The sequence below is a fragment of the Toxotes jaculatrix genome, chromosome 12, assembly GCF_017976425.1.
Source record: "Toxotes jaculatrix isolate fToxJac2 chromosome 12, fToxJac2.pri, whole genome shotgun sequence".
NCBI lineage: Eukaryota > Metazoa > Chordata > Actinopteri > Toxotidae > Toxotes > Toxotes jaculatrix.
Genome location: NC_054405.1, coordinates 4,538,372 through 4,550,896, shown reverse-complemented (window position 1 = coordinate 4,550,896; position 12,525 = coordinate 4,538,372). Strand labels below are relative to the sequence as shown.

Genomic DNA, 12,525 nt, shown 5'->3' with positions numbered 1-12,525 from the left:
TGGCTGCAGCGCAGCTCTCCTGCTGTTTGTTTATTTGCATTTCACTTCCATTAGACTGACATTCACAATTAGGCCTAATTATAAGGTAAACTTTGACTGTTTAGGCCAAAGCAGAGATAATTTGTTGCTTTTTCGTGTTGACCTCAGTTCAAGGTGACCGTGGAGGCCTGGGCTTTGCTGCAGCCTTAATATGCGTTTGAAAGCTCAGGCTGTCAAGTGAAGATGGATAATTTGGGTTAACACTGTTGAGAATTTACGGGTGGCCTTGAATGGATATTCAATTATTACAGCAATGTAATTTGTTTGGTCTGTTGTGCAGCGAGCACTTTCTGCTAATTGCAGAATGGAGAAACATCCAGTGTTGGGACTGAAGCTCAGCAGAATGTCGTCCACTGAGTAATTGTGTTTTTAGCAAGATGTTTTTTCCTGACCTTTGTCCTTGCTGTTGCACATAGAACCTCTGCTGAAGGAAACGTAGACTAAGATAGCCCAAAACATTACTGTCTCACTGTCTCACTCTGCTGTCAGTGACTCGTGTTTATCTTCCTCCCACTGTTTCTCCAAGCACTTCTAGGACATAGATTATTGCATCATCCCATTTTTTTCCCCCGACTGAAAAGAAAGACAGTGACACTGTGACATTTGTATGTTGGATGTTGATGGTTGAATTCTGCATTGGACATTATTTTTTTTTGATTTGACTGAATACATCTTTTATTTATGGCAACTGTCACATTGTGACAATAAGACAGTTGAGTCAGTGACCAGAGCCTCAATATAACATTTGGGCTCCAAGGTATGAACATTCAAATGGCATATCTTAGGTCAGTTTTGTTTTTCCTCCATTGTTTCACTTCATGGTGTTCTGGCTCCTTCAGTTAATAAGTAAATAAATCTGATTTTCAGTGTCATAATAAAATAATGTCAAGCAGTGGTGTTACAGGCACACCGGGACAGATCCCAGTGGGCCGCCGCATTGGTGGTGCTGGTGGACGGTGAAAAAAAAATCCATAAAGTTTTTACGGGCCCTGTTTCTCAGCCCTCTCTGTGCGCCTGACATTCGGTGTGTGCATGAGAGCAACAGCGTATGTATGTAATCAACTCCCACGCCGAGAAGGCCTAAATCCACAGAAGAACTGAGGCGAGTTCTCCAAGACGCTGGACCAACTTACCTGCCAAGTACCTGAAAATCTGTGTGCAGGTGTTCAGAGGAGAACTGATGCTGTTCACAGCAGTGGTTTGGAAACATCCTCACTTGGCTGCAGGAATATTTTTAGCTAATCTTTCAGCTCATGGTTTCTGATCTGACAGTAATTTGAATATATTACTACTGACTCACTGTTTTGCTGTGCTCTGCTTTCTATGGAATACCACAGCAAAACTAGTGATTTGTCCTCGTCTTAGTTATTTGCACGTGTAATCGATGAGGTCCCGTTGGTTCCCGATGCACACAAATTGATACATTTCCTTACACTGTTTGCTTTCACTAATGAGAGACAGGACAGGCAGTAGACTGTCCTCTATGTGCAGAAGAACCTATCTGCCTGCCTGGCTTCCTTACAGGCCACAGAGGGACGAGCAGTGAGTACATCTGATTAGCCATATCGACTGGTAAAATGCTACCGCACCAGGTTTCCGCTCATAAAGCCAAGCTACATAGTAATTAGCCTGGGATCGATGTGGCTGTCCAGCAGCAGGCCCACAGACACACAGTTTCACTGGAATTGGTCCATCACTGAGCTAGCAGAGTGAATTCTTTGAAGAAAAAGGTTAAAGGTCCAGATATTATTGAACATCAGGTGCATTACTGTCACATTGCCTCTGTCATGTTTTTGTCTGCCCACATTCTGTCAGACAAACGAGATGAAAAGCTTGTGTCCAGATAGATCTCATTCATGTGTCTGCCAGTGCCGTTAATCATGCTCTTCCCAACCCATTGGCCTTGGCTTTGTATTGGATTTGTCACTGGCAGTCTCTGCCATCCTGATTGATGGAACTTGTAGCTTAGCACGTTTGTGTTCTCACACACAAACACTTAATTCCTAGGTGAATTTTCTAATGCTTTCTAAAGACCTCCTTTCTGAATTTCTTTCTAATCTGAGCCATCTTTAATGTGCGTGCTGGCTTTTCTCTTAAACTAGTGGAATCAGCTTACGGGACTCCTGCGTTGTTTACTTCAAAATGACTGATGTCACGATAGTCTGAGGATTGAAAGCAGCAAGCTTGTCAATGAAAGGCGAAGGAGGGAGCGTCAACACTGGCTCAAAAAAAATTCATGGCTGCAGGTGAACAGATGGATTTTCCCGATGCCTCAAATACTAGAACACTAACCCAAACATTATGGGAGATATTTCTGGTGAAGAGTTAGATGAGAAGATAGCCACTACTCTCAGGATCTGTCTGTTAAATGTAAGACTACAGCCAGCTGCCAGTTAGATTATCTTAGCTTAGCATAAAGACTGCAAGCCAGTGCTGGATTTTTGAGGCCTTTCCTGATTTTAGAGAGTAACAAATTCCGATATATTGTACATACATACAGATGTTAACTGAGATTGTCACTGCGTCTGTTTGTCTGTCTGCCTGTATATCTTTTCGGCTGCACCGGGCCACGGCCCATTGCTGCATCCCTGAATGTCCGTGAGTGAGAGAGCGATCGGGTTGAGTGAGTGACTGTTGGTGTTTCGCCGTCAGACGTTTCTTTTTCAAAATAAAAGCTCCTCCTGCTGCTACGTCAGCAGGGGGGTGTTTATAGACAGTGTTGCCAACTTAGCGCCTTTGTCGCTAGATTTAGACTTTTCAGACCCTTTAGCGATTTTGTTTTCAAAAGAAATCACAAATATAGTGACTTTTTGGACAAACCTTAGCTGCTTTCCTTCAAAGAGTGTTGCCAGTATTCCCTTGTTAGCACGAGGTCAGGCTTCCCCTCCACATGCACACCTCTCTATGTGTTTCTGTCTTTCTCTCTGAGTGATCATTTTACAAGCAAATAAAGCTGAAATCACAGCGCAGCTGTTGTCTGTAACTTCTGTGTGTGGTGATTCTGTCAGACGACGTCGTGCTTTATGAAAGCAGGATTTTAGCAGCAGCTTGAAAATGGCTTGGATGTGACTGCTGGTTAACGTGCGAGTGTCAGCTTCATGTGAAAAGAAATTTAAATGTAATTGTGTGAAATACTGGAAAGCACTCGTACTCACATTAAATACTGAAGCATTGTTTTGCTTTAAAATGTCATCTGTAGCTCCGTGTGGAGGCTTAAAGTGGGCTGTTTAGCCACAGACTGTAGGTGACCTAGAACCGTCGACCCGGCTGACCCGTGCTCACGTTTTTTTTAACCAGGTGCCCACGGAGTGCGAGAGGAGCCCCAGTTTGTGACGGCACGTGCAGGAGAGAACGTCATCCTGGGATGCGACGTGTCCCACCCCCTGAACGGCCAGCCCTATGTGGTGGAATGGTTCAAGTATGGAATGCCCATCCCCTTCTTCATCAACTTTCGCTTCTACCCTCCTCACGTGGACCCAGAATATGCTGGTAAGACTGTGACTGCTGTCACATTCAGAGGTTAAAAAGTAACTTGATACCCGGCGGTAAAGCAGCTCCCTCTGGTTTAAAGTGTTGTTGGGTATGGTCAGAGGTGTCCTCTGTTACACCTGTAACCACATCCAACAGTGATGCCACAGAATACTCATATAAATCATTTTTGTATGTCTTCAGTATTTCTTAAATCTTTCTTCTACTGTTTGGTTCTCCCTGTCATTCTTAACTGTTTCATTTACCACACAAGACAACTCCAGTTCAGTCAGAATAGTTTTATGACATGATTATATACTGAGAGTGATAGTTGGCATCTAGCCTCTCACCCCGCCACTCCCACAGCTCAGCACGTTGGAGAATAAGGAGTGATCATGCTGCCACTCCTGCTCCTGCTCTTGCCTATTTCGCCCTCCACCACTCCACCACCCACCTGATCTGCTTTCTTATTAACCACACATCAGAATGGCACCTTCTGCCTTGTGCATTGTGTACAGGCCCCACCTCCGTAATATGTGAACTGTGTTTAAACTCAAGAGTCTCCTGCTGGCTGAACATCTTCCTTCACTGAATCAGATTGTTTCAGTTGTTTTTTTTTTCTTCCTCTCTGATTTGGTTCAAAACAGAGTGACTCTCTTTGATCAGTGCTGTGCTTACTAGTGTAGACCCCAATAAATATGTTTACTAATGAACGTAGACAGCTTTAATGAGATGACTTTACCTTTGGAGGCAGCAGCTCCTTCCACCCCACATTCTTTGGGTGTTGTGTTCAATGTGAAGTTTACTGAGGAGGTGAGAGGGATTTTCCCCTTGCCTGCTTTTGATTTCCTTTCCTCTGATCATTGAATTTCAGAACTAATCCCCCTTCCTGGTATGCCTTTAATTCAAAGAGCTTTTATCATGCATTCATTCATGTCATAAATTAAATGTGAGTTTCCCCAGTGTGAGGAGGAGTCAGTGCAACTATCATCCACACACATTTTGGATAATCAAAAGAGTTGAACTGCATTGGCCTTTTTATATGTTGATAACAATTTAATGATCATTAGAGTTAGCAATGATAGCCATCACCCAAATTAAACTGCAGAATTGAAGAAGAGTGCTCACCTTTCTCTTTGAGTCTAGATATTGGAACAAGAACAGGAGAAACCCTGAATGACACATGCAAACACTAGCCGGAGATAAAATAACAAAACCATTCGCTGTGTTAAAAGAACAACGAGACTTCCAGGCTTACATCTCTGTGATACCTGTAAATAAATGACAAGCAAACAAACAGGATGAGTGAAAACTTGCATTTATCGGTGCGTCTCTCCGCCCATTGCTTGAGTGGCAAGCTAACAGGAAAGCCCTTAGATTTGTTGTTGTTGTAGATTATGGCGGTTGACAAACAGCCATGTCTTTGTTGGTAATTAATAAATATATCCACAGTGTGCCTCTCAGATGCTTTGGTGTTGTGATTATCTGATCAGCTCAGCTTTGCAGGATCTTGTTAAGGTTTGGAGTTAGAAGATTAGGAGACGTTACTGTGGTCATTATTTAGCTGTGTGTTAACATTAGTGTAGTACAAGATTAGTAGAAGATGGGTTCTTTCATGTTTTTTAGTGTAAAACAGTTTTGATTTGGTCTCATAGACTCAAGTATGATATAATATGTGTAGTTGGTATTTATCTGTTTTAAGACACAGCAAATTAGAATATATATATATATATTAAATATTTTGTAGAAACAAATTTGCAAGCTGCAAATGTGGTCAAAAACAGATTTACCCTAATTAGAAATGTTTAGCCATTAACATGGCAAATACTAATCTCCACATCTGTTTGAAAGCCAGCTGATTGATCCGCTGCTGTCTGCATCAGATACAGGAAAAGTTTTTTTTTTTTTTAAGTGTCCCTTATCCCAGCTGCCTCCTGCAGCAGGGTGAAAAATAGTCTGACAGACTTGAAGATGGTGGCAAAAATACAGAAACCATGTATAATCTTTCTGCATCCTCACATGTCTTCATTGATCAGATCACTGAGCACAAATACCTGACAGGAAAGACTGCAGAGTTTCAGAAGCTACGGTTACAGAGTTACACCGTCCTGACCACAGTAAAAAGACCAGCAGGATATGAATGTAATCCAGAGTCACTGTAGAAGACAACAGTTACATCATTAACTATAGTCTCTATAGTAGGACTGAGGACTGAGACCCCAGACTGTTCACGTCACTATTTCATTGGTGCTGGCTTGTATGCCAGTCATTTTATTTAGTCACATATCATATCATTATGTTCTCTGTCTGAACTGAATTCTTTTTGAATCCCATATGAAACCTCATCAGGAAAAACTGAATTTACATATGTGCAATGATCTTTTGTTATGAGACAAGCCAGAAAGTGTAGAAGTGAGTGTACTGTATGTACTGTAAACCCAGTTAGTGAGTCAGAATAAGTCACAGGGCAGACTGACATTGCCATTCCTACAGCCACACCGCCAGCATGGCTAAAATGTTCAGTAAGAGATCTGTTAGCGTCGGAGCTTAATAAATCCCAGTCTTTAGGGACAGTGGGTCCCTCCTCTGCTCAGCCTCTGTTCTGTTTTAAACTCCTGTCTCCATCATAACTCGCTGCATTTTTCCATTGAGTCCATGATTTGTCTTTGTTTCAAAGTGCAGAGCTGAAATATCTGTAGTTCTATAGCCGGATGCAGGCTGACGCCAGCCTCCCTCCGTGCCTCAATGTGACCTTGACATTGCATCATTGGGTAAAGTCGCAGGTCACGGACGGGAGCTGCAGAGATGCACAGAGGCTTACATTGTGCCCTCTTTAGATGTCGAGGGTTAATGAGTCGAGCCCAACCACAGGGGCACTGTTTCCTAGATACCCGTCTGCCCTCGGTCTCAAACAAGCCGTTGTCTTATTTTTTTTTTTTACAGAGAGGAGAGGGAGAAAACATCTGTGACAGTAAAAGAGGCAGATGAATATAAAACATTTCCATGGGGAAGTAAATAGAGGAAGAAATAGACGTACATTGTTAGGCAGGCAGGAAGAGAGTGATAGAAAATGAAGATGAAGCTGGAAATGGAGGAACAGAGATGAAGGGAACTCTGGATTACATTGTTGAATTGTTGCCAGTCGTCGTGGAAGATCTCTTAGCCGGTCCAGAAGAATGGTGAAAATTAAAAATGGCTTACCCCAACAGACATTTTCTGACTTTCTAATAAATCAGCTTCGCTCTTCTGCTGATTTATAGTTATGCAGAATATTTTGGGGCTAAATTAGCTCATCCAGTTGAAAACTTCTTCTAAAACCAGTACAGTCAAACAGACAGTTCAGATTGTTCTGCAGCACTCATTCTTAAACTGGACAAATAAACTTAAAACAGGGTTCCTCTGAGAGCCTGTGCAGTCTACAGTATGTCAGTAGCATTCCCTTCGATGAGCACTACTGCAGTGGTAGCAAGTCAACCCACAGCAGAAGCAACGTCCTTTTTATGTTATCACAGTTAACGCCAATCATGAGGAGTGGAGCTCAGTGACAGACTGCCATGTGTTTGGCTGCAGGAAGCTGAGAGCAGCTGAGAGAGGAGACGTGAAGTGGAGCCACACTGACCAAACAGAACGAGCTCGGAAAAACAGCTGGACTCGAGTCATAATTACTGCAATGAGCAAAAGTCCTGCTGAGTGTTGCTTTTGCCGCCTTAGGGATGCTGTTCTCTTCACGTCTAACATCACTGTGTGGACACGGTTCAGTCTGGGCTGTAACACACTGTACAATCCAACTGTGAACTGAACAGGCAGTTAAATAAGAGTTTTGATTACTTTGTGAATTCTTCAGTCAATTCAGTTTTCCACAGATAGACTCCAGTCACGTTCTAAACACGTTAAGTTAAGTGTCATTACCAGTTGTAACTGCATGGCTGAGTTTTCACCTTCTGAGTCTTTGTGTGTGTGTGGGGGCTTGTTTTACTAACTGGAAAAAAACTGGAAGCCCACCACACCTGTGGGGTTGAACAGCTTTGTGGGGAAACCATGCGTTTAATTGGCTGTTTGTGGACTAAGAATCAATTCAGAATTGGACAGATACACTAATCTAATCAATACTGGCACTGGTATCAATAAAATCTTATCAGTTCCCATTCCTGTTTATGACTGAAAGCTTGGGGGTCATGACTTGTGGTGTACAGTGAGAGGCTACATGGGAGTGTTGTTGGCTCCTGAAAAAATTGGGACTCCTCCCCAGAGATTTATGTGTGAAATAACCCCGCTGAGGAACTGACTGTTATTAAAACCATTAACAGGGAAATTCCTCTGCAGGGCTTAATAACAACACACTGACACACTGTCAATGCTCCACAGGATATAACAGTAGAAGAATGGACCTAATTTATCAAGAGGCAGTCAATAACATTCCTCTGCATGGTTTAGTTTAAATAAATAAGAACTACAAGTACCAGGGCGGCATATATTAGGCTCCATGTAGGCTCCTCTTCCTCACTGTAGTTTCAGAAGCTAATCTGCCGTGGCTGGATTGCATGGTAATGGCATCATCCATGCTTCAGATATAAAGACTGGCACAAAGATGGTTTTGATGAGAAGACACACTGCTCAGCCACAGTAAAGCCATGTGTATCACAGGTTTTATTCTCTTCTAAATGGACTAAATGTTTTACAGTGGAGGTCCCTGTAAACATCTGCTGTGATGTAGTCAGCCTGCTCTGATGCCCTTCTCATCTGTGGCATTTCATTATACAGAATTCTAACAAAGGAAGAACATGAAGATTTGTGGTATGTTGTGTGTGTGTGTGTGTGTGTGTGTGTGTGTGTGTGTGTGTGTGTGTGTGTGTGTGGGGAGGCTTTCCTTTGTTGTCCCTTTGTTTTCCCTTTGTCAAATGATATCCCAGTGACCCTTAGATGTGTTTCTGAGCACAGGAACCGCTTGTGGATTCATAGGGAACAAAGGTTAAAGGATAAAGCTGGTGGTTTTATGGTTTTTGAGGAGTACTGCTTCATTTTCTGTCTCCACAGGGAGCTGCGTGAAGTGGTGTCACTTGAGTATGTGTCCGTTGGGTCTGAGGTCTACAAGTTTGAAAAGAAAAAAAAAAAAAAAAATCTGTGGGTGTGGCGTCAGAAAGAAGTGAGCTTAACAGATCTCTGTAGCCTGCTCCTCATCTCTGCTTGATGTCAGGATACATACAGCCGCTCCTGGCCTAACACACCCAAATCTCTAACCAGCTGTCTGTGGCACTTTGGGTAATGTAGGCACCAGATTTTTACAAGGAAGAAGAATGCAGGAAGAAGAATGCAGGAAAATTCTAAAATGTCACAATTTTCATCATTGGTGCTGTTGAAAAGTTGAAATGATTGAACTAGAAAATAAAATGTGGGCACCCTGGTGTACCTTATTATGCAGTTAATTGATGTGACTGACCGTGATAACTCTTATGCTTTTTCTCCAGCCTGTGTTTACTTACCTTTACCTTAACTTTCAGCAGAAGCACAGGCTGTAAGGTAAATGATAAATTACTGATGTGAAAACAAGGGGAAACCTTGTATTGGTCATATCCAGAATAGATCTCAGCATCAGTGAGGACTGCAGAGATTTGCTGTGGTAATTGAGTAGGATGTGACCTTAGAAGTCACAAAGCGTGGAGGTCATAGCAGTAACTGGTAGTAAATGAAACATACATCATTATCAGTGTTGTGGTATATGATGATGTTTGACATTGCAGTATATTTTTCTGTTTCCTGTGTGTCGGTATAAGGAGTTGACAGAATAACACCAGTCTTTTGACATTTCTATTCTAAGTGCACATTAAGAGATTCTCAATTTTAGCTGGTGATTCCAGGAATCATGTAGTGGATTATTTGGTACAGCTAAACATGAATATTTGTGGATGGTACAGCTCACACAGTTTAATTAATCCCCACACTGTCAAACATCTGTTTTTCATTAATTACTCAAAGTGACAGTTTGTCAATTGGCAGGATGAATCTCCATTTTGTACAGAGATGAAGTAATGCAAGTATGAGTGCTGCAACCCCCCTGCCAACATATCTCTGACTGACAAGATGAAATGATTTCCACCACGACCTGTCACTGACTTAAATGTAGAAAACTGTACACTGAACAGAAAGAATGTGTTTCGTATTGAGGCTCTCCTGCACTGCACACATTTCATTTAACATTACTTCAAACTAGGGACGTAAACAAATACATTGTTTGGGTATGACCAGATAATGTTCTGCAAACAGATGCGAACAACATCTGAATTTCTTTAGTATCACAGTAGCTGGTTGTTGTCTGTATGGTCTGAACAAGAAATATTAACAGCAGGTGTTTCCATGATGCAGATCTGACAAAATGTAAACAAATAAAAGGCTAAAAACATGGAGGTGCATATAGTTATAAGTGTGATAATCAAATATTCAGCAAAGCTCATCCTCAGTAAGTCTTCACCAGATGTTGTGCAGTGATAAAAGATAAAGTGACTGACGTTCCACACACTGTGGACATTGAAGCCTGACACCATGGTGACCTGGCAGCAGACAGAAACTGACAAAAAATGGCAGTTTTTCCCATTTACAACTAAACCTTCAACATAAAAGTGGAGCGGTCTGAATACTTTCTGAAGCCACTGTAGGTAGAAGCTTTTCAAACAGTTCCAAACAGGCAGATGGGATAGATTTACACTTCAGTCTTCAGTTAAGTTTGAAATGGACTTTTCTGTGAAGCATATGTTAATATACAGAAACATGAACACGGGGTGTATCCAGGATTACAGCAGTCCAATCAAAGGGTTCATAGGGAAATTAAGCAGCACTTTGCTCTCATACTGTAAGTGAAGTTCAAATGTGTCACACAGACACAATCATGCATGATTTCCTGTTCATGGACTTTAATACTCAAATTCATCACATCCAAAAAGGACATTCAGTAAACTGTCAGGACAGATTGTTGACTCTCAGACAAGGAGAAACAGAAGTGGACCGATGCTGAGTGAGCAAGTGGATGGTGAAGGTTCCACAGATATTGTATACAGTATATATTAACTCCATAGCTCACACTCACTAAGTAACATGGAGTCTCTTTCACAGTTCCTTCCAGTCAGCCAAGACAGGAGACAGACATGGTTGGAAGCTGGACAAATATAATCTGATATATAAATAGCCTAACCAGGACACCCACATACTCACACACCTCACACACACACACACACGCGCACACACACACAGGCTAGGGAACAAACACCACTTTGACTGTCTACCTTAACTCGCTGAGACAGCCGCCAGCGCAGTTCATATATTTACCTGGTGCGTCATGCTAAAGAAGGGATTTAGGAAGGCAAACAAAAAAAATAATCCAGGAATGCCCATGACATGGAGACGATGGGCGAGAGTGAGGGAATTAATGAGGGATAGGAAAGGTTTGATAACGCTGACGTTTTGAGCCGGCGTTTGCTCCCTGAAAGCACTTTGTTCAGCCCTTATTGCCAGTTGCCATCTGTTATGATCTAGTTGCCAGATTGCCTGGAGCAACATCATCAATCCCCCTCTTTGAGCTTTTGATCTGTAAAAGTAAAATGCAGCTATTCCTGACTCCGTGCTCACCAAGTCAAAAGCCGATATCTGTCATGATGGATGGTGAGTCCCGTGTAACCCTGAGGGGTTCTCTGTTGTCATGTTATCATGTTGGCCACTTCCCACTCCTCAAAGGAAGTAATGACCTGTCCTTGCCTCAGTGCATCTCCAAAATAGACCGCCACGCAGGGAGATGAGGACATCTCAGCCGCACTGAGGCTTAAGTGACAGATTTCACTGTGCATATACAACTACAGTTGGTATCCTACTTTGATGTTGTGCTGCACATTACCAGTGCTGCAGTGCCTCTCTTTAGAAACAGGTCCTATGTGCTGTGATGTTACCGTGAGACACCCACACTAACACATCACAGGGCACTCCATGATCCCTGCATATTTATATCTCAGCTGTTCAAAGGTTGATTCTCTCTTTAACATTCACCTGGTGTTTCTCTTCTCTCTTCTCTTTGTTCGTTCGCCTGTCACCTGTTTCTTCCCTCCCTTCATTTCCTTCATTGAATTCAATCCACCCGTCCTTCTCACCTCTGTGTCCCTTCCTGCTGACGCCGCATCTCCGTCTGTCTCCGGGGGCCCAGGCCGGGCCACTCTGCACGGCAAGTCCTCCCTGCGGATAGAGAATGTGCGTTCAGACGACCAGGGCTGGTATGAGTGTAAGGTGCTGATGCTGGAGCAGCAGTATGACACCTTCCACAATGGTAGCTGGGTGCATCTGACCGTCAATGGTAAGGACCATCAGCATCTATTATTCAAACCGTTCAATATACACATCAGATGATAAAATGGAAAGATGGTGGTGGAGAAACAGATGTATGTGTTTTTTTAAGGGCCTTTTTCACCTTGAGACGTGCACACATTCAGTGCAGATACAAACACTTGCATGCGCGCGCACACTATTACAGACAACTGGGATTTGAAAGGTCAGGCTTTCACAATAACATTTCTTATTCGCAGGAAAATAAATTTAGATAAACTTAGAAAAAAAAAAACTACTGCAGTATTGCAGAAAAAGTGTGAAGTTGTAAACCATTAGATTTGTTGTTCGTTGTAAAGATGTGACTCTGCAGTGTTGCACAGTGTGTGATTCTGCAGGATTTTAGGACCATGTGGGTGACGAACGTTCAAATCACAGCAAATTCAATTATTCGATTATTAGACCGTCTGTTATCAATGGAAATTAAATTAATTCTCAATTGACCTGAAGCACTGTGAGGCTGGCACGTACAAATGAACTATCAATGGAATATTATAACAGAAAAACAGCAGTTAATTTGTTTTCTCCTGCTAAAATTGAACACTCACATACACATGGATTAGAAATGTATTAGTGCTGATGACAGACACTGGTTAGCTTATCTGAAGGTGTATAAACTGCTTTGGTCCAATGGTGTGCTAAGCTGATTGGACCAATTAA

The 12,525-nt window shown here is 42.3% G+C and overlaps 1 protein-coding gene across 1 annotated transcript in view; it reads left to right on the top strand.

The window, feature by feature from the left end:
- igsf9bb (immunoglobulin superfamily, member 9Bb) overlaps positions 1–12,525 on the top strand; it is a 107,101-nt gene that overhangs the window by 23,866 nt on the left and 70,710 nt on the right. The window contains exons 2-3 of the mRNA XM_041051744.1: positions 3,337–3,528; positions 11,690–11,836. Coding sequence (XP_040907678.1) covers positions 3,337–3,528; positions 11,690–11,836 — 339 coding nt within the window. The remainder of the gene's footprint in view (positions 1–3,336; positions 3,529–11,689; positions 11,837–12,525) is intronic.